This window comes from Myxocyprinus asiaticus, chromosome 42 (genome assembly GCF_019703515.2).
Source record: "Myxocyprinus asiaticus isolate MX2 ecotype Aquarium Trade chromosome 42, UBuf_Myxa_2, whole genome shotgun sequence".
Taxonomy (NCBI): domain Eukaryota; kingdom Metazoa; phylum Chordata; class Actinopteri; order Cypriniformes; family Catostomidae; genus Myxocyprinus; species Myxocyprinus asiaticus.
Genome location: NC_059385.1, coordinates 15,734,253 through 15,760,000, shown reverse-complemented (window position 1 = coordinate 15,760,000; position 25,748 = coordinate 15,734,253). Strand labels below are relative to the sequence as shown.

The 25,748-nt window shown below is 37.8% G+C and overlaps 3 protein-coding genes and 1 long non-coding RNA gene across 4 annotated transcripts; 1 reads left to right on the top strand and 3 right to left on the bottom strand.

The window, feature by feature from the left end:
- Positions 1–2,533: 2,533 nt before the first annotated feature.
- LOC127432285 (39S ribosomal protein L49, mitochondrial-like) lies at positions 2,534–4,305 on the bottom strand. The gene is made up of 3 exons (XM_051683184.1): positions 4,295–4,305; positions 2,803–2,968; positions 2,534–2,680 (listed from the first exon to the last, which is right to left on the bottom strand). The coding sequence occupies exons 1-3, from the start codon at positions 4,303–4,305 to the stop codon at positions 2,534–2,536; spliced, it is 324 nt and encodes a 107-aa protein (XP_051539144.1).
- A 1,221-nt stretch (positions 4,306–5,526) lies between these two features.
- On the top strand, positions 5,527–7,134 carry LOC127432943 (FAU ubiquitin-like and ribosomal protein S30). The gene is made up of 5 exons (XM_051684484.1): positions 5,527–5,656; positions 5,777–5,858; positions 5,965–6,109; positions 6,437–6,492; positions 6,796–7,134. The coding sequence occupies exons 2-5, from the start codon at positions 5,784–5,786 to the stop codon at positions 6,919–6,921; spliced, it is 402 nt and encodes a 133-aa protein (XP_051540444.1). The 5' UTR covers positions 5,527–5,656; positions 5,777–5,783; the 3' UTR covers positions 6,922–7,134.
- LOC127432944 (uncharacterized) lies at positions 6,857–9,825 on the bottom strand. The gene is made up of 3 exons (XR_007895816.1): positions 9,431–9,825; positions 7,170–7,338; positions 6,857–6,994 (listed from the first exon to the last, which is right to left on the bottom strand). It is a non-coding gene; the product is annotated as an uncharacterized LOC127432944 (long non-coding RNA).
- Positions 9,826–10,920: 1,095 nt separating this feature from the next.
- LOC127432531 (ubiquinol-cytochrome-c reductase complex assembly factor 3-like) lies at positions 10,921–18,808 on the bottom strand. The gene is made up of 2 exons (XM_051683736.1): positions 17,535–18,808; positions 10,921–11,049 (listed from the first exon to the last, which is right to left on the bottom strand). The coding sequence occupies exons 1-2, from the start codon at positions 17,649–17,651 to the stop codon at positions 10,921–10,923; spliced, it is 246 nt and encodes an 81-aa protein (XP_051539696.1). The 5' UTR covers positions 17,652–18,808.
- Positions 18,809–25,748: the final 6,940 nt, after the last annotated feature.

The following is a 25,748-nucleotide window of genomic DNA, read 5'->3' as shown; positions in this document are numbered from 1 at the left end:
TACTACCTCCTCCCAGAACCATCAGGGCTCCAGTTTCGGCTGGCGCTGCTTGTTCAGCTCCCCCAGCCTTCACTTAGAGCCCCTCACAGTCCACAACACTATATACGATCACCTATATTTGATACATTAATTATTATACTATATTAGTGTAAATCCATCTAACCATACCTTCCTATCTGCATACAAATATATTTGCACATATACTACACATTCACAAATCTACACAAACTTTTACATACCTATATCTCTTTCTCTCTCGCCCTAGGCCTACATATCTCTATATCCTTTTTATTAAACTTGTAGATTTCAGAAACTGTATCAGTGCTCCCATTTCTGGCTTTAAAATATTCCTTAATGTTAGCATTTCCCCTCCCTTCCTCCTGACCTCCACCAATAATTTTTCCCTTTCCCCTATATACTTCCAGCAATGAATGAATACACATTCTACTGTTTCCCCTTCTCCGCACCACTCACACTTTCCTGTTGGATGTTTTCCTATTAAAAGCAACGATTTATTTAATCCTGTATGCCCTAATCTCATTGTTGATATTATGTTTTCTTCAACCATATTCCTATAAGAAGCTCTTCCTCTCTCTACTGTACTTGTACTAGATATAGATGTCCCAATCGTGCTGCCATTCTTTGTATACTTCCTTTTTAATTATAGATTTAATCTCTGATCTACTATGTGATATATGAAGATCAACTTCACTCTTTTCTAAAGCCTGCTTTGCCAACCGATCTGCTTCCCTCAATACCCACATGAGCCGGGACCCACAAGAACCTTATTTCTATATTTGCCTGATGTAATCTATACAAACACTGCAAAATTTCCAGAATTATATCTTGCCTAATGTCTGACTGTTGAGCTACAAGACTTAAAAGAGCCAAACTGGAGTCAGAGCAAATGATTGTATGATTTAACCGAAAATCCTTAATCCATTGAATTGCCAGTGGTGACAAACTCCCCGGTATACACTGATAGGTGGTCAGATATCCTTTTCCACACTGAAATTTCCTTTTTTGGCATTGCATATGCAATCCCTACATATCCTGTTTCAGGATCCAATGATGCATCTGTGAATATATGATTTAGTGTACCATATCTTGACCATGAATACTCAATGACCTTATCTGCTTCTTGCTCACTCTGTCCTTGCTAATTTCTAACAAATTTAAATCTACTCTTGGTTGAAGCATAATCCAGAGGTAATGGGGATAAAACCACTATTGGTGTATTCATTCAAACCCATTTCACTTACTAAATCCCAAACTACCCAGCCAAAGCTATTACTCTTTCCCTTTCCATGCTCCCAGTATTAATTTATTGCCTTTACTGTAGGATGAGTTTTAGTTTGACCTTGTAAATTTGTCCAATATGACATCAGCAATTGTTTCCTCCTGATTTTCAATAGCATTTTTCCTAATTCCACCTGCAATGCTGCATTTGATGAAGATGGTAAAGCTCCATAACAAATTATCAGTGCTTGATACTGTACTTTATCTAATCTCGCTAACTGATTAGATGCTGATCCATACGCAATACATCCAAAGTCCAAAACTGTCTGAATCATTGTTACATACAGTAAATAGGCTTCATTTTGATTTCATGTTGTCTTGCAAACAAAACTACTCTAATTAGTTAGCAAGAACTTAACATACACAAACACCTCTGTGGTCTCAGATGGGGTGGTACATTTCCAAATAAAGTAGCGGTGAGATTTTCTCAGAATTTATTATAGCCTATTTGATATATATTTTTGGCTAACTGTCTATATTATATTTGTTATATATATATATATATATATATATATATATATTCCACTATCTGTCTATGAGGAATTTGCTGAGAAATAGCGCTTACCTGTCTACCAATTACTTTGTGCGATTTAAAAGAGCGCACTCATAAAATGTGACGTCATCCATTGCAACAAGGTCAACTCTGCTTACTCTAAAATTAAGATTTCCTTAGTAAAACTAGCACTTAGCAGTTTTGTGAATAGCTTTTAAGCAAAAACTCTTAGCTAGGAACTCTTTGGAGAACTCCTAATGGTAAGATAAAAATCTTTGTGAATACAGGCCCTGAAAATTGGATGGATGGATAGGACTGCATGCAGTATCTGACAGTCTTTCCGACAATATATCTGTAAATGTTATGGATGTATGGATGGATAGATTAATTGGACAGTATATCTGACAGTCTTTCTGACAATATATCTGAAAATAGGATGGATGGATTTTTGCCATTTTCCAGACATAGATACTGGAGATAGGATTTTGTGACAATATATTGCATTTATTTTTTGTCCATGCTTAATACCAGGATAACAAGTATATTATATTTACAAACCTAATATGTTACTACAATAGCAAAAAACAAACACTGGAAATGGAACAGATATGATAAATTATAAAGAATAAAGAACTTTACAATAAATAACTTTATTTCATATTTCCTTTCAGTTCTTTTGTTTTGCATTGTTTTGTATTGTTACTTTGTTTGATTCAGTCAGGCCACTGTTTTATTATTTAATTAAAATCCCTTCTTCAGTAGCCAGTTCTTCAGCTCTTTTTCAAGCTGCCCTTTAATTCTGATGGTCCCAGTTACTTCATTGACCTGTGTTGGAGGCTCTCTGCCTGTTAGCCCCAGCAGGAATTCCTTAACATCCTTGTTCAGGCCCTGGAAAATGATTAATAAGTTTAATCTTAGTTAGGTTAATATACATGTGACAAAGCATTCTCAGATCTTTAATACAAGTGGAACAATTTAATTTAAGAAACACCTCAATTCATAACACTCACCCCTATGTCTCCCTCGACCTTTCGGAGCAGAGTGCTGTGCTGATGTCCATGCTTGATGTCAGAGTACACAGGCACATTGTGCATTCTGGAGCTGCGGATCATGTACAGTAGAGAAGGTGGACTGTCTGTGTAAACACATAAAACAGATATAAAACATAATGAACATCTGTGACCATATCACAAAAAAAACTTTCGTAATAATACAAATGGAGACATTTCCATGTGACGCAAAACATTCATTGTTTTAGGTCATTTATATGGATTGTAACAACTGCATATGTTGTTGCATAAATGATGCATGATGTATACATTGTAAGTTTAACTTCAGTTGGGTCAAACATATTTATACTGTAACGTTACCATCAGTGGCGGAGCTAGGGGGTGGCCAGGGGTGGCCATGGACCCCATTGGCCACCTCACTCACAATTGCCATTTAAGGGCACAAGACTTAACATGTACTGCCCGAAAATTTCTGTGCCACCACAGACTGATCACTGGCCCCTGCCCGGCCACCTCTGTGAAAAACTCCTGGCTCCGCCCCTGGTTACTATACATATCCCACAGTTTGAGAATATAAAATGATCTGTGTTCTTACCTGATGGGGCAGTCCCTATGGGATCAAAATCCCACCAAATGTATTGCGGTCACGGATCCAAAAATAATAAGCATGAATCAAAATAATAAGCCTGAACCAAAAAATAAGCGCAGATAAAAAAAATAATAATGAGCGCAAAAATAAATAAAAAGCGCAGATCAAAATAATAAGAACAGATAAAAAAAAACAAGCATGAATCAAAAATATATAAATATTTATAATATGCTGCAAAACAACAAAAAAATTAAAGCAAAGTCATCAGAATTGCAAATAAACTCATGTTTTCCTTGGTTATATTACTGTTTTTGTGCTCTCTGACAATTTTGCTCATATTTTCATTTAATTTTTTTTTTTTTTTTTTTGTACGCTTATGCTGTTTTTTTCTTTTGCTTTTGTATCCAAGTTCTGCACTTGATTTTTCAAAACTTGTGAGTAGAGTCACATGTAAATCAGGGGGCGTTTTTGCGTCCACTAGTTCTTGATTGACAGCTCCTCCTCTAGCCAATCATTCGAAGAGGGGAGGTGACATCACTCCAATGCAACTCCGACCGCTGCTGCTCAATATTATATTATTTGCCATTGATAGATACGCTGCTTGTGTCTGTTTTGAGTATTTTCTGCCAGCTCTAGGAAACAATGTGTTTTTCGAGTAGACCATTATCATAGTCTGTTAACACATGTATCGAGTCAGATGAATGTAGTTAGCAGAGTCTTTAGTTTAGGCATTATTTAAAACTTCCTTGTTTGTAGGTTATTGGCTGCATATCTATAATAAAAAAATAAAAAAATAAATAAAAATACAAGGCTGGATTGGTGTGGATGTTTGATGCATGTTTTTACTAGCTGTACTAACGTAGTCACGAGTTCAGAACACAACTTGATCCGCTTGAGGGTTACCTCCCCACCATCCCCCCTGGAATCTACGCTCCTGAGTGAATAGGTCTATCAGTTGTATAGGACAGCAAAGAGTAAATACACGTAAATGCACTTGAAGCTGCGATATTAAATCACCCCCATTATAACATTAATCGACAAAGCTTTAAACAGCTGATTTAAATGCATGTGATAGTTTTGTCTCTTCTAATATTAACTATTTAAAATTCGCACTGAACTTCGAACTTAGTGGCCGTTTGTTTTTCTGCAACTTATACGATATGATGTCCCTCTGTTTACTCTGGTTACTAAGGCTAAATGAACGACTTCTCAACTGGCCAATCGCAGACCGCGGTAAGTAGCTCTTAATAGCCAATCCGAACGCAGGAGGCGGGACCTGCCAGAATACGGGTGGGGGGAAAAAATGCAAAACACAGAAGAAACTTTTACGTCACAACTTTGTATAAAGTATTTTATTTAACAATAGGGGGAAGAAGTCAAAATAAATGTTCGTCGAAACTTCCTCCACATAAAACTTGCCCCGTGTATATTATAAATATATATTTATAACATTCAATTATATGTACCAAAATTAATACGCACAAAAATATTTTAATAAAACGTGTGCTATAGATGCTGCGCGGGGGACTTTTAAATGAGCACAAGGGGCTGTTCAGAATGAAAACGTCCATTCGCGAGAGAAAAAAAAAGAAGAAGGAAAAAAAGCTAGAAACATGTGGTATATTGAGACGCGTTCTTAACAGTTAAAAGTGCCCTTCAAGTGGGTCGGAAACATCGTGATTAAAAATTCCGAACAAACTCTAGAGTCTAGATGAGACCCGAGTTGCGATGTTGGAAATAGGAAGGGGCGTGTCGACATGAAAGACGACGGAAAACAACGATTTTGCTAAATTATTTCAAATTCTGTTATTTAAATGTTTATATATATATATATATATATATATATATATATATATATATATATATATATATATATATATATATATATATATATAGCAGTGAACTAATGACTCACCCTTTGCGGTTTGTTTTAACAAAATGAATTCATAATATATTAGATACCATACGTTAATTAATCATATATGTTGAGTATAAGTGATGCGGGTTTATTCACGTATGTTTATTCACTGGTACAACTGAAAAGAGCCTTTGCTGTCGTTCATTGTGTATTTGTCTAAGTTTAGCTTCTTCTGTATTTTGTTTCCCGCTTTAATGCGTGATATTTCTTTGTATGATGAGTTTGGTGTGAACGGCCCCTAATACAATGAGCATGCGCACTGCGCAGGATCTCGGTACTATCTAGAGTGGAGTCATATAAACAATTCAGACTTTCTCAAGTAGATATCGTGTGTTTGGCGTTAATAGGTATCGATATTGATTTTTACTCTCAACATATAAATACATGCTTTTGTTGGGGGTACTGTGTTTATTGTAACTATTGTCAAAGTGATTGCGTGTTTTTATTCTCTGTTTTGTTTTGTGAAGATCGGCCATGCAGTTATTTGTACGTGCCCAGACATTGCACTCTATTCAGCTGAATGGGTCAGAGACTGTTGCTCATATCAAGGTACTTTTTTTCTTTGTCCGATCATATTTTCATTTTTATATAGTGCAGACAAATTTGAACAAGAACTGTAAAGTTATTTTATTAATTCAACTGTTTGTTTTTTCAGGCTCAGATTGAGGCTTTGGAGGGACTTGTCTGTGATGATCAGATCATTTCACTCTGTGGGGTACCCCTCCAGGATGAGGCGTTGATTTGTCAGTCTGGTATTGAGGAGTTCAGCACTCTTGATGTCTCATCAAGACTGTTGGGAGGTAAGGACTAAACCTGTGTTTATGTAATTAAATGATTTGTACCTGTGACCAGTCATCATGCCAGTGTTATTGAAGACAGAGGGTGTTATGAATCCTATTGTAAACAGTCGGCAGAAACAATATGTCGTTTTTTTCTTCTGAAACTCAAGTTAGTAGGTTATTGTCCTAGTGTGATTGCATTTATGAGAAATTAGATGGTGATAGACCTAAATGAATGGGGATTAATAAATAAATCAGACTAAATAAATGTGAGGAACATGGTTGCCATATGAGGTGCCATCTTGGTTTGGATACATTGTCATACGTACAACCTATTCCCACCCAAAGGCAAAGTCCACGGCTCCCTGGCTAGAGCAGGAAAAGTCAGAGGCCAAACCCCAAAGGTAAGTGACAAGCATGCATACTCTTAAAGAGGTTTATGTTTTATATTAATACATACTCAAAATAAGCCATTTATATGCGTCTGATATTTTATGTGTGCTTTGTACAATTACAAATAAGGAACATTAGTACAAATACCTTTTACATTCAGTGCATTCAAGATCTGATACTATTGTGTAATAACATTTCTCATTCTGAGGTTTGATATCTCATCACCTCTTAATTATAAAGATCCCTTAGGTGTAAATTGAAGCAAAATGAGATCAGTCAGTGTTCAATTTGTGCTCCGGTTTTGATCTTTTTAGGTGGACAAGCAGGAGAAGAAGAAGAAAAAGACAGGCAGGGCAAAGAGGAGAATTCAGTACAACCGACGCTTCGTGAATGTTGTGCCTACTTTCGGGAAAAAGAAGGGACCCAATGCCAACTCATAAATTGCTGTTCAAAACTTAATAGATGTTTACTGGAATCCGTAGCATTTCCGTTTGCCTGATCAGTAGGACATTCCTGTTGGGAGAATTGTAATATAAAAGCAAATTAATTTGTACACTTGGCTAGAGTGATGTTTTCTGTAAGCTGAATCATTGGAATCTCTTTGTGAAGTCATAATCAAGAAAGAGACTTTCAAATAAAGACATTAAATGAAACATGGCTGAATTATGTAACTTCATTACACTCTCACAGTATTTCAAATTAGCATCAGTTTTGCAGCATCATGCCACTGTGCCTTTGTCCATGGACATCAGAGGACAGGACATGAGTGTAGACCATCAGTTTTCTGCAAAACTATGATTTCTTTGTCGCCTTTCCCACTGGATCCGCAATCACTATGATGCCCCAGGCAGCCAAACCTGGCAAGAAGGAACAAAGTCAGTTCTGGTTTTATTAATTGTATAAACTACCACTCAAAAGTATTGACACACCTACTAATTTCTTAATTATTACTACTTTTTTAGAATTATAGTAACCTGTTCTTTAAAAATAATACATGAAAATGAGAATTATGTAGTGACCAAAAAATAATTACTTTAAGAAGCTTCTTCAAAGTAGCCAACTTCTGCATACAACACCTGGCAAAAAATTATGGAATCACCACACTTAGAGGATGTTCACCTAGCTTTTTTACTTCGTAGCAAATAAACAAATCACAAATATAAAACAAAACCATTTTTGTGTAATAGCTGAACATTCTGGCTTCGTGAAACATCCCTCAAAACAAATAAAATTACATCATTTTAATTAATGGCATATTTTTTTGCCAGATCAAGTAGAGGAAAAAATTATGGGATTACTCAATGTTGAGGAAAAAATTATGGAATCAAATTTGCATTTCTAAAACAAATACCGGCACAAGTCTAAAAATGCTAATTAGTCTGCAGTTAAAAGAGAGTGCTTACAGACCTTAATGAGCTGTTGGACATGGCGAATTGAAAGGAAACATGGGCCTAACGAGAGTTGTCATTTGAAACAATGGAAAGGATTATAAAACTCCTTCAAGAAGGAAATCCAACACAGATTGTGGCAAAAGAAGTTGGTTGTTCCCAGTCAGGTGTGTCTAAAATATGGTGCAAGTATAAACAAAATGGCAAGGTTATAAAAAGAAAACATACGGGTAGACCAAGGAAGTCATCAAAGCCTTAGGATAGAAAACTCAAAGCAATATGCCTTGAAAATAGAAAATGCACAACAAAACAAATGAAAAACAAATGGGTGGAAACAGGGGTCAATGTTTGTGACAGAACTGTAAGAAATCGGCTGAATGAAATGGGATTTACATGTAGAAAAGTCAAACGAAAACCAACACTAACACCTAAACAGAAGAAAACAGGGCTACAGTGGGCTAAAGAGAAGCAATCATGGAGTGTGAATGATTGGATGGAAGTGATATTCAGTGATGAATCACAAATCTGCATCAGCCAAGGTGATGATGCTGGAACTTTTGTCTGGTGCCGTTCTAATGAAACATAAAGATGACTGCCTGAAGAAAACAATCAAATTTCCCCAGTCATTTATGATATGGGGTCGCATGTCAGGTAAAGGACCAGGGGAGATGGCAATCATTACCTCAACAGTCAATGCACAGGTACATTGAAATTTTGGACACTTTTCTTATTCCATCGATAGAAAATAGGTTTGGTGATGATGAAGTCATTTTTCAGGATGATAATGCATCTTGCCACAGAGCAAAGAGTGTTAAAGCTCTTCTTCAGGAAAGGCATATCAACTCAATGACAAGGCCAGCAAACAGTCCGATTGAAAATTTATGGTGGAAATTGAAAAACTTGGTCCATGACAAGGCTCCAGCCTGCAAAGCTGATCTGTCAACCGCTATTCGAGAAAAATGGAACCAGCTTGATGGAAAATATTGTTTTTCATTAGTGATGTCCATGCATAAAAGAATTCAGGCTGTCATAAAAGCCAGAAGAGTAGCAACAAAGTACAAATTGTGTTTTGTTTTTGTTTTTTTGTTTTTTGTTTTTTTCTTCAACATTGAGTGATTCCATAAATTTATCCTCTACTTGATCTGGAAAAAAAATATGCCATTAATTAAAATAATGTAATTTAATTTGTTTGAGGGATGTTTCACGAAGCCATGTTCAGCTATTAAACAAAACATTTTCTGTTTCATATCTGTGATTTGTTTATTTGCTATGAAGTAAAAAAGCTAGGTGAACATCCTCTAAGTGTGGTGAGTCCATCATTTTTGCCAAGAGTTGTAGAATAGCTCTGCACAATCTGAGCATGAACACATGGACTTTGTGTAGGCACAATTTATTTTAGTCTACAAAGCAATTTTCAAAGCATAAGCCTTTAGATAAGAAAGGTTTTAGGATCATGAAAAAACAAAAAAAACAAAACAAACAAACAAAAAAACATTCAACTCTTGTCTGGCAGTGTACATTTCTCAGAACTCCTCCAAAGAGAATGTCACGATTATCTAACCTGCCGCAAATACGATCTAGCCTACTGTGCCCATAGATGTGGAACCACCAATACGCATTGTTTTACGCGCTTGCATGTAGACATAAACCCATCAAGCCAGCAGCCCACCGCCTGAGAGCAACCGACAGCTCCAGCAGTCGCCGAATAGTTCTTTAGTCACCGGAGGGGTGACGGGACTCAACTGCTCTGGTGCTGGCGGTGGATTTGACATGATCAAGAACAAGTTTGTAGTACCCAGGAGATAAATGTCTGAGCTTTCTTGAAGTCTCTCCGGAAGTCTACTGTTTATAACAAGTGGCACTGTCTATTTTCCAGATAATGTGATAACATTTTGAGTGTTCATGTAGAGAACAGCCCACCTACTCCATCGATGAGAAACATCGGGCATGTCCCAGTGACCCTCAACACCGGAAGCTCTCAGTGTTGTTATGGCATTCATACAAGTCAGTTCTGCTCAAATATTGCGCAGAAACATTTACCATAAGATTACACAGTGGAGTAATTTTTTGATCTGTTGGGTTGTACAGTAAAATAAGGCATATCAGGCAGTCTTATATATATAAATTGGCAGACAGTTGGTTACCACAAACAATCATTTCAACTAGTCCCAACTAGTAAAAGCAAAAATTGTGATTACAGTAAGACACTTACAATTAAAGTCAAAGAGGCCAGTCCATAACAGTTACAATCCACACGGTCTCAAAAGTATAGCCACAAGACATAAACATTAAATATAATGCAGCCTTATGTGTGTACAGTTATATCCAATATTACAACTTTGCTGTCATGATTACGTGATGCATGTTAACAAAGTAATCCGCAGGGTTATTGGATATAACTTTACACAGATAAGGCTAGTAAGGTATTTTATCACACTTAAATCATGTTAACATGTATAATATTTACATCTTGTGGCTATACTTTTGAACCTTGTGTATTTTTAATGTTTATGGACTGGCCCCCTTCACTTTAATTGTTAAGTGCCTTACTGTAATCACGAATTTTGCTTCTTTCTTCTTCTTCTTCTTTTTTTTTTAATAAATAAGTGACAAATTGCAATGCTTTTTTTTTATTATTTTTTTTTTTTATAGGTAATCAGCATTATGCCACAAATTCTGTTGACTGGCCTTAACCCAAAACATTCTTTTAACTTTCTTTAGATGACATCACATACACAAAAACAATTTCAGCTTTAGGGCAACATTATGCTGTAATTGCATCTTAGCTGATTTCTCCAGGTGTATTTATAGTCATTTCCAAATTTGACAGAGCATAATAATGCCATGGATGGCAGTGCCTATCACGTAATTTATATCACAATACCTGTATATGACATGACGACTATAGTGAAATCAGATGCATATTCAGATAATTTATTGTACTGTTAATTGACAACTTGTTTTAAATAAGTCACAGCCTTTATCCTGCTCCACAATGGCATGATTGCCAGTGGCATGTGAAAGTCTGATATTTGTAAAGACACACATTCATCATTTCTGACTCCCAAATCCCCATGCAATGTTATCATTAGTCTCTGCAGCATCCTTCAGAACTTGGAGCATGAGGGCATTTCTCCTCTTAGTCTCCTCCATATGGACAGGGTTAGCCTCAGGCAGATTCTGTAGAAATAAAAGAGTATAAGAAAAAGACCACTCTCAGAAGACCACTCTCAACCTTCTTCAATTGTTGGCACTTGTCATTTATAGGGATTTCAGCATACAGAAAACTGTGATATTGGTTGCAATGTAAAGACAAACAACATGTAATTTTTCTTGATATGTTTGTAATTGTTTAAAGGTAGGTGATCCATGAGAAGACCAAAATGTAAAATTCTGGTGATAATGCAAGAGCCAGTTGTCAATGCAATGGCATAATAACACAGCAAATGCAGTTCCCTTACAATTCAGTACACTTGGCATTGCGTCACTATGCTGACGCTAATGGGGATTGTCCTTCCTCACCACATATTTTAAACCTTTCTACAATAACGCCAGGATTGGCTGTGGTTTTTAAGCCCCAGCCTTTTAGGCGCAAGGCTGTCCGGTATAAAAGCGGGCGCGAAAAAACAATTCCTCAGAATTTTCTTCCTTCAAGACAGCAATTCATCTCTCATATATATATATATATATATATACACACACACATTGGCGGCCAAAAGTTTAGAAAAATGTACAGATGTTGCTCTTATGGAAAGAAATTGGTACTTTTATTCACCAAAGTGGCATTCAACTGATCACAATGTATAGTCAGGACATTAATAACATGAAAAATTACTATTACAATTTGAATTTTTTAAAATCTTAAACTACTTCAAAGTGTTCTCATAAAAAAATCCTCCACGTGCAGCAATGACAGCTTTGCAGATCCTTGGCATTCTAGCTGTCAGTTTGTCCAGATACTCAGGTGACATTTCACCCCACGCTTCCTGTAGCACTTCCCATAGATGTGGCTGTCTTGTCGGGCACTTCTCACGCACCTTACAGTCTAGATGATCCCACAAAAGCTCAATGGGGTTAAGATCCATTAACTTTCCATTTCTTTGCAATTCTTCCCATAAGACCTGCACCCCTGAGTCTTCTCTTTACTATTGTACACAAAACTGGTGTTGAGCGGATAGAATTCAATAAAGCTGTCAGCTGAGGACATGTGAGGTGTCTATTTCTCAAACTAGAGACTCTGATGTATTTATCCTCTTGTTTAGTTGTATCTGGGCCTTCCACATCTTTTTCTGTCCTTATTAGAGCCAGTTGTCCTTTGTCTTTGAAGACTGTATCCTTCATTCCTCAAAACAATGATTGACTGATGAGTTTCTAGAGAAAGTTGTTTCTTTTTTGCCATTTTTGACCTAATATTGACCTTAAGACATGACAGTCTATTGCATACTCTGGTAACTCAAAAACAAACACAAAGACTATGTCAAGCTTCATTTAACAAATCAAATAGCTTTCAGCTGAGTTTGATATAATGGCAAGTGATTTTCTAGTACCAAATTAGCCATTTAGCATGATTACTCAAGGATAAGGTGTTGGAGTGATGGTTGCTGGAAATGGGGCCTGTCTAGATTTGATCAAAAATGACATTTTTCAAATAGTGATGGTGCTGTTTTTTTACATCAGTAATGTCCTGACAATACTTTGTGATCAGTTGAATGCCACTTTGGTAAATAAAAGTACCAATTTCCTTCAGAAACAGCAAAATCTGTACATTATTCCAAACTTTTGGCTGCCAGTGTATATATATATAAATAAAAGAGCTGCTTACATGTTCGTGTCTTTTTAAAGATGTCGTCCCATAAGTGTTCCTTATGCGAGGGACGTCAGATCAGCATGAGAGCTGCATTCGCTGTCTGGGCCGCGCTCACACAGAGACAGCTCTCATGGAGACAGACTGCCCTAACTGTGAGGGCACGATTCTCAAGACACTTCGCTCGCGAATTGCCCTCGTTCTGAGAGACAATTCAGCCTCCCACGCCATCCCACCCACCTCTTCTGTGACTCCCGAGGATCACACAAGGAGGCACAGCGGGGCCGCGAGGTCAGGCAGGATGAATTTGAGGTGGACCTCATGCCGGCACAAGCCCCGCGAGCCCCTCAATCTCCATATACTGTATCTATGCCAATACAGTATGTGCCTGACAACCTCATCATGTTCGGCAGTGCTGATGCTGGGGATGATGATATTATGTCTCTCGCTGCATTTGGCGAGTGGTCAATAGAGGACGTTGCCGCCCCTTCCCCCAGCAAGTGTGAGGAGCGTGCATGTGCCACTGACAAGGAGATGCTTCGCAGCCTTTCAAGGATGGTCGAAGAGCTCGGTCTTGAGTGGTCTCCTCCAGAGGAACCTGAAAAATCTCACCTTGATGAATGGTTCTTGCAGTCCGGACGCCATCAAGTTCATAAAGAATTGACAAAATCCTTGTGCGTGCCCTATTCAGCTAGCTTGCACAGCGATTCCACTCTCCTCACTAAAGTGGACCATGGGGAACACAAAGGTTATGCCCAACTACCCCCTGTGGAAGAGGTGATAGCGGCACATCTTTGCCCGGTGAGTAGCAGGGCGTGGAAATCACGCCCCGTTCATCCTTCCAAGCCACGTCGACTGACATCCGCACTGGCTGGAAAAGCATATTCAGCGGCGGGCCAAGCAGGTTCAGCACGCCATGTGATGGCAGTGCTCCAAGTTTTCCAAGCCAAGCTCCTCAAGCAAATGGACAAGCAGGGCTATAATCCAGAGATGTTCAAAAAGCTCCGCACCACTACGGACTTAGCACTGCGAGCCACAAAATTCACTGAACAGGCCATTGGCAAGTCAGTGGGCAACCTGGTAGTTTTGGATCATCACATCTGGCTGACCCTCACGGAAATGCGTGACGAGGAAAAAGCCACACTATTTGATGCTCCGGTGTCTCCAGCCGACCTTTTCAGTGGCTCTGTGGATAGATTTGCTGAGCGCTACGTCACGACTCAGCAACACTCACAGACTATGGATATTTTATGCCAAAACAGAGCAATACTTTATAACAACCGGCTCGTTTCCAATCTGTCTTGAGCCAGCACCCAGCTAAAAACCCCAAGCCTGCTGCCTCAGCGCCGCGAAAGTCGCCGCTGAGCAGCCGGTAAAGCCGTTTAAGCTGTTTAAGCCGTGGCCCAAACGAAGACAGCCGCCTCAGCGTGAGTGCTGCGCTGAGGGTGAAAACCCCCCCATGCAGCAAAAGCGCTCCTGGCGGGCACAGCCCTATGAAGCAAAATTCAGAGCTTGCCATTCCTTCCAGACCCGTCCCGAAGGAGGCTTGATTGGAGACACGCAATACTGTTCCCCTCTTCCTTACTGCAGTTTGTCAAGAAAGGAATATTGTTGTTCAAAATGTTGTTTCTGTGTCTTACATTCGATCACATGCAATAAAGAATGCAAAAAAATACAACGCTCGTTGCACATGCATGAGACACTCACACTTTTTCAATAAAGAGACCTTTTCCACTTCAAAGCCCACACATTATGCACAACCACCTCCCAATGGTGAGCAGCGATTATATCATACAATGTACAAACCAAATTGCCCTCTGTCCCGTTATACGGATGCGTGGTGAGCCCTTATGGGCAGTCTCCTCGCAAAAAAACGTGAAAGAGACTGTCCCAGACTGCGACACACACAGCGGGATTTACAGCGGTTATTTCCTCATTCTGGAGAAGGACGGCGGACTTCTGCCCGTTCTAGTTCTGAGACGCTTGAATCGCACATGCGCGGCGTGTCCATTCAAAATTATAACTCATAAACTGATCTTATCGCACATCCGTCCTCAAGACTGGTTTGGGTCAATAGATTTGAAGGACGCGTATTTGAAAATGAATGTAGTGTGTGTTTTGAATTACCTCTGCGAATGTTTATTACTAGCCAATCGGAGGCACTACTGAGTGAAAACAGAGACTTGTTGCTTTGCCATCTGAAAAGTCTGGTCTAATGTCAACTGGGTGAAAAGCATACTTTTCCCAGCCAGTAAATGTCCTTTTTAGGAGTTCATCTTGACTCAGTGAGCATGCGCGCACACCTCACGAATGAGTGTGTTTAGACCATTCTTCGGTGTCTGTCTCAATTCAAACTGGAAAAACATTACCACTGAAGTCATTTCAAAGAATGCTGGGTTTTATGGTGGCAGCATCCGCCATCATACCATTAGTTCTGTTACACATGAGACCTCTCCAGTACTGGCTCAAGCGATGTTCCACATTGCACCTGCAACCTCGGACGCATGTGCATCATGGTTAATTTCCGCTGTCTGGCTGCTCTAGCACCATGGACAGCACCGTCTTTCTACCAACATGGTGTTACGTTGAGTCAAATTTTAGAAGAAAACTGCTGACCGCATATAGATACAACACAGTTTGGGGCATGGTGTGTGATGGACGCCCGACTTTTGGCACCTGGACAGGTGTGAAACGGGCGTGGCACGTCAACCGCCAAGAGCTACTGGCTGTCTTTCTAGTTTTGAGAGCTTTTCATTCCAACGTCTTGAATCACTACATTCTGATTTGTTCGGACAGAACAACAATAGTGGCGTATATAAATCGCTGGCCCACAAATGGCTGCAATTATGCATTTCCTCAGGTGCACCTCCTTCATTCTATCATCAGCAAAGTCCGAGTGGACATGGAAACAGTCCTGTAAATTGTGCCAAAATGGCCCAATCAGTCCTGGTTTCTGGAAATGGTAGAAATACTGGACGGGCCTCCATTGGAAATACTGCTGAGGCGAGACCTTCTCTCTCAAACACAAAGCACGATTTGGCATCCCCAGCCAGAGCTGAAGCTTACACGTCTGGCCTCTGAACGGAGCACAGTGGACGAGCCAGAATTGACTCAGTTGGTTATGAACACATTTTACAGGCTAGAGCACCGTCCACGAGACCATCCTTTATGCACTGAAATGGAATGTGTTCACTAATTGGTGCTTTTCACACGGCAAAGACACAGTGAACTGCCCTATACCTGAAATTCGTACATTTCTTTAAGAGCGATTGGACGCAGGGCTCCGTCAACACTCAAAGTATATGTGGCGACTTCTCTCTGGCGACTGCATTACTGCTGGCTTTGGCCTTAGTCAAATGGATTAGTGATTTCCAAGCACAGTCAGTTGACAATTCATGTCTGGAGTTTGGTCCGGGACTTTCAAAAGCCATCATCAAACCCCGAAAAAGCTATGTGCCTAAGGTTCTAGCCACGCCCTTTAGAGCACAGGTGGTTCACCCTCAAGCCTTTTTTCCCTCCTCCATTTAATTCTGATGAGGAACAGTCCTTGCATTTGTTATGCCCTGTGCGAGCGCTACACACATACGTTGAGCGCACCTGCCAATTCAGACTGTCTGACCAGCTCTTTGTGTGTTATGGAGGACGCACGAAAGGAATGTCCATCTCCAAGCAAAGACTTTCTCACTGGATTATTGAAGCGATCGCCCTGGCTTACGAGTTGCAGGGTGCGATTTGCCCAATTGGTGTTAAAGCACACTTAACTAGAGGCATGGCCTCTTCATGGGCATGGATGAATGGTATGTCCTTAAAAGACATATGTTTTGCAGCAGGATGGTCTTCTCAAAGCACATTCGCAAGATTTTACAACCTAGACGGAACGTCTCTCTCAAGTCCTCTCTGTCTACAGTGCTTGCTATTTCATTGGCCAAACATATACTTATGCCCTTCTTTTTAAAGGAATAGTTCACCCAAAAATGAAAATTTGCTGATAATTTACTCACCCTCAGGCCTTCTAAGATGTATCTGAGTTTCTTTCTTCATCAAATCAGAATTTAAGACTTTTAGGATTTCATTTCAGGCCTCCTTTTCTAAACAATGCAAGTGAATGTCCTCCATTTTTTGATGGTCCAAAATGCATATTTAGGGTGCATCAAAATAATCCACATGACTCCAGTCGACAAATAAAGTTCTTCTGAACGCAAACGATTGATTATTTTTAGAAACAAAACAATACTCATATACTTTTTAACTACAAATGTTCGCTTCCGTACATCTCTGTGACGCACGCTCATGAGAGGGATGACGTAAGCTTGTTGGTAAGGTCACGCGTCACGTGGGATGAAGGGAACAAGTCACTGTGTAAGCTGGCCGCACTACAGACTCGGGGTTTTTTGCACTTTTTGTGCCTCAGTCAGAAAATTCTGAGAACAGTTTTGCACCTAAAAGGGTGGGCATAAACACCATAAGCCAATCCTGGCGTTATAGTAGAAAGGTTTCAACTAAGTCTGAGGAAGGACACTCCCCATTAGTGTCAGCTTTGTGATGCAATGTCTTGTTCCCTTCATCTCAGGGAACTGAGGTTACATATGTAACCGAGATGTTTTCTCAACTAAGGAGCAAAAAGAAATGAGTAAATAGCAGCATTAATTACGATCCTGCTTCAATTACTTACTTTTTCCCCTCAGCTTGAATGAGCATGTACTTCCCTGCAAGACCACATTCATTATGAAGCGGCAGCAGCAGTGTTGACAAACAATAACAGGAGTGGTTAGCATTGCCAATAGTCGCAAAAAATACCCCACATTAGTTAGGTTTATCACATCAGATACCTATCATTTATAAATCTAGTGTGTTGCAGTACCTTTAATAACTCCTTTTCTCTCTCTTCTCCAGGAGAAATCAGAGCCCACATGCCATACCTGACACAAACAACCCCAACCAGCGTGGTGGAGACCAGAATAGTCCTCATGCCGCTCATGTAAAATTCAATAATTATGTGAGTGATCTAAATTTACTTGCTTCCCCAGATCAAGGTCAACATATAACCGCAGTCAGTGGACACGAAGCTGTGCAACATGGTAGTCCATTATTCATTTTTTTTTTTTTTTTACTGGTTACAAATACTAGCAGACTGTTTAGTATTAGTGACCGCTGCAGAAATCAATAATGGTGCGAGCTCGGAACTAGTTATGTAAACTAACATTTGTTCATGCACTGCTACCCTCATGTATGAGGGGTCAGGTTGGTAATTATCATTGACAATGTATCAACTATTCATTGAACATTAGTCCAGAATTTCTCTCAAAAAAACAAAAAACAAAAAAACTTTTTGGTCTGATTAATATGGAAGCCAGTTTCCACCACAGTTAACTAAAAATATTTTATGTTGTAAGTCAATATAATGAGACAATAAGCCATTATTATGAGATAGTATCTCAAATTATAAGCGGAAGTATCTCGTAATAACGAGAAACTTTCTCATAATAATGACTTCCCATCTAACAATGACCTATTGGTCTGCCGGCGTTTTTTAGGTAGCATGCTGCCAGAGGCTTGCCATGGTTGGTCCTCCGTCAGCTGACCGTCGGCAAGCACTCGTCGGTCCACTAGCGTTTTTTGGGTGGCACGTCGCCAGTGGTATGCCATGGTTGGGCCTCCGTTGGCAGGCCACTGGCCAGCTTATGGCAATTTGGTCCACTGTGGCAGACCATTAGTTGCTTGCTGCTAATGCAGAATGCATTGTTTATAACTTCACTTGACAAGAATTAAATTGCACCTCAAAATACCATGAATGTTTGTTTAAAAATCCCCATTATGTTCCACATAATGAATTAATAAAAGTATTACTGCAAACTGCTTTTTATGTGTGTTTTGTTGAAGGTTCATCTTTGTGATTGAGAGTTTTGGTGAATATAGGACAAAAATTATATTAAATGCATCTTTATTTTACAGTTATTTATTTTACAAATAAAAAATCTAATCAAAGTAGAGACTGGTTTTAAGATGCATAAATGCAAAGTTTTGGTATAGAAAAATAAACAGGGAATATCCTATGTATAGGCAAGCACACTTAATTAAAGGGGTATAGTGTTTGTAAAAATAACTATATAATAAAATCTTAAACTACAAAAAAGTGCAGGGGTGGCATTTTGTCCAGTGAATAATAAATTTAATCATTTAAATTAACTGACCCTGAAAAATGTGTTAGGGTCACATAAGGATTGTTAATTATTTCTATAATGTTTACTCTTTGTATATATGTATCTATACATTTAAGTATATTGTGTTGATGACTTTAATGTATTTAATGGGTGTGCATTGAATGCTTGTACTGATACTGCAGAATGTACTCAAAGCATGTCGCATGTAACCACTTGACAAGAAATAAAAAATACCATTTATATTTGTTTTAAATGCACATCATAAAGTTCCACGTATTAATGTGTGTGTAGATGGCTCATCTCTGAAGGAGAGTTTTAGTGAATAATTTAGGCAAAAATTACAGGAAATGCAGCTGTATTTTACATTTAAATATTTTACAAATAAAATTTAAGAAAAAGCTGAATAAAATAAAATGGTGAAACTGGTTTTAATTTATGACACATTAAGGCAATGTTTAAAAAAACCAAAAACAAACAAACGTGATTCCCCCCCAAAAATGAGTTTGGGTCACATGTTTATCTACATACATTTAGATGTTGATGACTTAATAGAACATTTGAGTAGCGTTCTGTGATGCACAGAGGAGTGTTTTGATAGTGTAGTGAAGGTTTTAACTGTTAAAATGGGTGATTAATACATACAGACCGTTAATATTGGTGACATCACTTAATTGAAGCTCATGAATATTTATTAGGTTGTGCGAGATAATTTTAGTTTCTCATATAATCTTGTACTGTTTTCATAAACAGTTATTATTTATGACCATTTCAAATGCTCAAATAAATATTTCACATAACTAATTTGATGATGTCATTCTTACATTTGCCACTGTCAGCTTGAGATTTTGTTTGTCAGTGGATAAATACATGGATTAGCCTAAATTGACAACTATAAATATGAGACACTTTGTCATTATTATGAAAAAAGAAAAATGATTTTTTTTCTTAATATTATTTTAACTCATAAATATGATAGTTTCTCATAATGATATACTAAGCCATTGTTATGAGAAAGTTTCTCAATATTATGAGATGCTATCTCATTATTATGATTTACAGAATTAAAATTTTTTTTTTGCATTATTGAAATGCAGAAACCGGCTTTGGTATAGTTGAGATTCTCTTTGTCCCACCTTAGCCTCATGTGTATCAAAGGCAGTTCTGCTGCTTTGGTTCTGTGTAAATGAAATGCACAATCAGAGCAATCTTCAGTTTTAATTGATAGAGCATATATTTTATAATTTAGTTTTATATTTAATTTTTATTTCTATATTCATAATTTTGTTTTTCATTACATTATTAGGGCCCAAGCACTGAAAGTGTGGAGGCCCTATTGTTCTTCTAAGGATTATGATATACAGCTATGCCTCTGGCGGCATGCTACCCAAAAAACTCCGGCAGACCGATAGGTCATTGTTAGCAGGGAAGTCATTATTATGAGATACTAAGTCATTATTATGAGAAAGTTTCTCATTAATTTGAGATACTATCTCATAATAATGGCTTAATATCTCATTATATTGACTTACAAAATCAAATTTTTTATTTAACTGTGGTGGAAACCGGCTTCCATAGATTAATGCACTCCAAAGTGACTGAAATGAATGCACAGACTGGATAATAAGGGGGGAAAAAGAGAACAGTGGAAGTGTCTTCCAATGCCCACCAGATGGCTCTAACAAACTATCTAGTCTGAATGTTACTGTAGTTGGGCTGTGTGCGTGAGTGCAGGCTGTGTGGGTGTGTAGAAAGGGCTTAAGTGCTGATAAAATGTGTCCATCAGAGTCAAGGTGCAAAATAGACTGCTGAAATGGAAGGTATACATTAGTGTCCCTTTAAGCAACATTTTCCCAGCCTGATCACATGTAGAGCTTTGTTCATCCCTTACAAAACTTTGCCATGGTAACCATAGTTTCTGTACAAATAGCATCGCTTATACTTCTAGTTAATACAGTAAAACTGTGGTAACTGGTATTAGCCAATAGCCACCAGTATCATATATATATATATATATATATATATATATATATATATATATATATATATATATATATATATATATAAATTACTAAATGATTCTTTCTTAAAACACTTTTTACACTATTTAATGAATATTTTATATTAATTTATTTACAATTAAAATTGTATATACTTATAATTTATGTATATGTTTCTATATATTAAAATATTATTTTTATATATAATGAATAATTCTATTATAATATAACCAGGGTTGGGAGTGTTACTTTTGAAATATTTTCCACTACAGATTACAGAATACATGCTGTAAAATGTAATTTGTAACATATTCCGTTAGATTACTCAAGGTCAGTAACATATTCTAAATACTTTGGATTACTTCTTCAGCACTGGTAGATTTTGACTATAAAAACTCTGCCAGTACAGCAAGACAAAATACACATGTTAAAAATACATTCTCTGAAAAACCTAAATATCTTATGCAGTGTTGTTTCTAAAACAAGATCAATCAAACTGATCTTGTTTTAAGGATTTTTAGATATTTTTACAGGAAACAATACAAACATTATCAAGAAAATGATTTTTGCCCTAATATCAAAGGTCTTACTAGAAAAAAAGAAATTATGATCCAACGTGAATTTTCTTGATAAAAAATATGATCATGCCCGTTTTTATATAAATGTGCATATTTCAATAATTATTTTTCATGGTTATACAGTAGTCTTACAATCTTTATTATGGTGGAAACTATGGTAAATCAAAAATCATGTTAAATTTTCATAAGGGATGCACAAATTGGATGAAATACATTTTCAGATGTAAGCATTGGATACAATCAGAGCACTCCAAATGAATCATATCCTCAGAAATAAAATGCACTGCAAAATCATTTTCTTAATTAGTAGTTTGTCTTATTGTATAGTAAAAAATATCTAAACATTCTTAGAACAAGATACATTTACTTGACAAGCAAAATGGCATGAGATATTTTGTCTTGTTTTCAGAGAAATCTAACTCAATTTTGTGAGGTTTATGCTTCAAACAAGAAGAAAACAATCAATACAAATTTGCCAATGGGGTAAGAAAAACAAACTTAATTCAAAGAGAAAACAAGTTTATGTTTCTGATGGGTTAAAAGTGGATTTTGTTTTGCATGTTTCAGTTTGACAGTCTTTGGCTTGAAACATTTCTGCTATTTCATGGTCAGAAAAGAGTGTTGCTTTTTTCAGTCACTTTATAATTTCACCCTCTCACCACAGATGAACACAGAACTTTTAGGTACATGTTGTGATCACACTGCACGTTCCTTCACCCTGCCTGTTTTGATTCCCATACATGTTAAAGGCATAACAAATTTCTGATGTTCTGAGGCAGAGAGAGGTCATTTCTACTGGCTGCGTTATTGCTTGAATATTTAATCGTTTCCTGCTTCTTTCACCCCCCGCACCCCCTCCAAATCACTCACTCTATAATGACACCTCTCACGCCAACCCCCCTGGCTGTCTTTCCTCTCTGATTGCTACAGTAACGCTTGCAGATGCCTGCTCCTGTTGCCATGGCACCCGTTTTTTCCTGAAGGTGCACTGCTGATCATTGAAAGAAATATTCAAGTGTGTGTGTCTGTGTGTGTTAGTGTAAGTACTGTAGACTTCTATGTGTGTAGTTTACCTTCCATCTACAGCAGTATGCATGCATGTGTGTGCATTTGCAATTATAATAGTCTGTTAGGTGTACAGAACACACACACAGACATGCACATTGCTTTCATAATGTTCTCAAAAGTGTTAAGCAACCCTCGACATCTGTGTGGTCCTGTGTGAATGCTAATCATGGCTCTGATAGCATTGGGAGTGAGAGTCTATGCACAGTTCTCAGAATTTCAATTCCCAGTTCACACTTACAATTTGCGTATGTGTTGTGGTACATAAATCATCTGTGTAAAGGGGAAATGTGGTGTGTTTGAAAATGGTCTGCACTTCCCAAATACAAAAAGGTCATTTTTTTCATGGTTCCATTTGTATGTAAAATAAATTCAAAATAAATTTAAAATAGATTTTCTATGGAAAAATGTATTTCAGTTGGTCCAATGGATTTCTATTATGAATTTCCCTCTGCAATACTTGATTCTGATTGATCAATCATGGAATTATGTAGTAAAACAAAAATTGCATAATGACTGTTAAACTTTATAATTGATTATTGTCCCAAGCAACTGATCTCCTACATAGCTGTGCTAGTTTCATGTCTCTCATCACTATGCAGCAGTTTTGTGAGGCTTCGAAACTGTAGTTTGTCAAGCTAAGCTACTTTTAAAGTAGTTAAATTAATTTAAAGTAGTTAAACTACAGACAGGCTACTATAGCTATACTATATGTAGTAGAAAAAGTACTTTGCTAAACTACTTAAAAACCACTCTATTTTGAAAACAGCTGAACTACTGTCACGTCACTGAAAAATGCAGTTAAGGTTGTAGCATTGCTAGTTTTATTTATTTACTCCCTAACTCTGCAATGCTGTCTCTTTTCAATAGTTTGTTCATGTTCATGTTGTTCATGTTCATTTATGTAACTGTTTAAGTAGCCCTGTAATAAATGGCAAAATGTACAGCCAATCATACTTTGTGCTCAGTTTTAGTAAAAAAATTTTCCTTTTGTAAAAAAAAAAAAAAAAAAAAAAAGTGAGTGAATTAGGTATTATAACCAACACCAAATATTTGTAAGCATTAAGCTTTTTTAAGACATAAAATTCAGTTGTGGGGACTTATATTTTTGAATGGTTAAAGGTGCTGTTTGCGATTTTTTCATGGAAAAGTATGCAAAAATGTTCCTACTCCCTTAAAGATATTAATGAAATAAGTGTCCTGAGATATCTCACCGGTCTCTGTGACAGCTGTAGACTTTGTAAACAGCAAATAAAAATGTGTCCACAGACCGTGGACATTGATGTTTTTCACCTGTCAATCATTTTGCTCATTCTCATAGTGTTGTATTTGAAGCAGATCATTGACACTATGATTCATAATGTTTGTCAGTTGAGGGCGCTATTGGGCCACTGTTGAATTTGACAGACACAGGAACAAACAATGCTGCTCTTTTGCTCTGTTTTGGTCTCAAAATTATCTTTGGAGGGCAGGGTTTTGGAATGAGGGAGCATGGCTAATTCAACTGCTGAGTCATGTGAAAGCTTGTGAACACTAAATCGTTTACAGCACCTTTAATTTACCAGACTGATATTACTGTGAATTCGGCAACAGTAGCACTAAATCAGAATATCCATTCTTCACTACTATATAGCATATTTAAAATTATATACAGTATCGTATGCTATGCAAATAGGGAAGTATGTCCAAATCCTCAGTATTCATAAAACAGTAAATGATAAGTACCCGGATGACCTACTATTTGTGGCGAGATTCTGAAGTACGCATCCTCTGGACACTTTACAATCCTATAATCCATCGGGAGCTGAGGAGACATCACGTTCAAAACACTGGATTTAAAAGAATGGTGGTGAACCGCGAGTCGGCGGCAATTTTCAACTGTAAATGATAAATATACAAGGAAATGTGTTCCTTGTGCTTAAATGGTGATTGATTAACAAAACCAGAGTAGATTATTTTCGCAGTTGTTGTCATTACATCATAATTCGGGTCACTTGTCATACCCATGTCCTCGAATGAAGTATATCCAAAATCTATTCATACTACTCGCATGCATACTTAAAGAGTGTACTGTTTTACCGGCCGAGAAGTGCATCCTTTATCAAATACATACTCTGACAGTACACGATTTCGATTTCTTTAGCTAAACTTGGTCTGTGGTTACTGAAAATCAAACTACTGCCCCCAGTGGCTGAAACAGGAAGTGTTATTGAATGTATTAATAATTAATAATTTTCTTTATTTATCACACATTATACATTTGCACATATACAGTGAAATTCTTCTTTTTCACATATCCCAGCTAGGCTGGGGTCAGAGTGCAGGGTCAGCCATGATACGGCACCCCTGGAGCAGATAGGGTCAAGGGCCTTGCTCAAGGGCCCAACAGTGGCATCTTGGCGGTGCTGGGGCTTGAACCCCTGACCTTCTGATCAGTAACCCAGAGCCTTAACCGCTGAGCCACCACTGCCCCAAATGGGCATGTATAAGCTCCAGTTTCCAGGTTAAATGTTGTCAGAGGGGCGCCAATAGTGAGTTGTAATGAGATCTGTATTTATTTGTAAATTATGTAATACAGTAAAGAGGAATACATATTTTATTAACTCTACCCCCAAACCCAAACCCTAAACTAACCGTCAGTGGAGTAAAAATGAAATCTCAGAGGGAAGGTTGCCAACGTTTTGTCATGCGAATATGGGATGTTTAAGCATTTGGGGCGCTTCAGAAAGAGACAGAAACCCAAGTCTGTGATGTTGCTTACGCAACACGCAATCAGTCGCGCCACATGAGGAGGTAAACACATGTAAACTGATGCAACAATGTGTGATGGGAGATGCCGCTTGTCAGTAACGTGACAAAATGGGGTCGATGTCAGGGTACCGGAACATTTGGTAGCAATATGACAATTTCCTGTTTACAATGCTCTTATGTTTAGTAGTACTCTACCTGTTCATCAAGCTCTGCTTGTACTGATAAAAGCACACTCAGGTGACTTGTTGTCCAAAGGAGGCCACAGTCTCTCAAAACTATCTTTGTTCTCTCAACCACATTTATCATTCTAACTTTAAGTTACTTTTGTCCATCTCTCTACTCTCTCCTGTTCTAATTTGTCTTCTTTTTCTGTTCCTCATCTTAATTTGGATAAGGTGCACTGTACTGAGATTTTCACCAATGCATAATTAATGTCCCCCTCTGTCCTTCTTAATGTCCTGTCATTCTTTTCATCATAAGGTGGAAATGAATCTTCCAGTTTTTGGAAGATGTTCTCATGCAT

Coding starts and splice junctions, on each gene's coding strand:
- LOC127432285 (XM_051683184.1), bottom strand. Junction 2,681..2,802: donor AGGTCGAGGGAGACATAGGG/GTGAGTGTTATG, acceptor ATCATTTTCCAG/GGCCTGAACAAGGATGTTAA.
- LOC127432943 (XM_051684484.1), top strand. CDS start 5,784: ATGCAGTTATTTGTACGTGCCCAGACATTGCACTCTATTCAGCTGAAT. Junction 5,859..5,964: donor AGACTGTTGCTCATATCAAG/GTACTTTTTTTC, acceptor TTGTTTTTTCAG/GCTCAGATTGAGGCTTTGGA. Junction 6,110..6,436: donor CTCATCAAGACTGTTGGGAG/GTAAGGACTAAA, acceptor TCCCACCCAAAG/GCAAAGTCCACGGCTCCCTG.
- LOC127432531 (XM_051683736.1), bottom strand. CDS start 17,651: ATGAGCGGCATGAGGACTATTCTGGTCTCCACCACGCTGGTTGGGGTT. Junction 11,050..17,534: donor GAGAAAAGGAGTTATTAAAG/GTACTGCAACAC, acceptor TTATTTCTACAG/AATCTGCCTGAGGCTAACCC.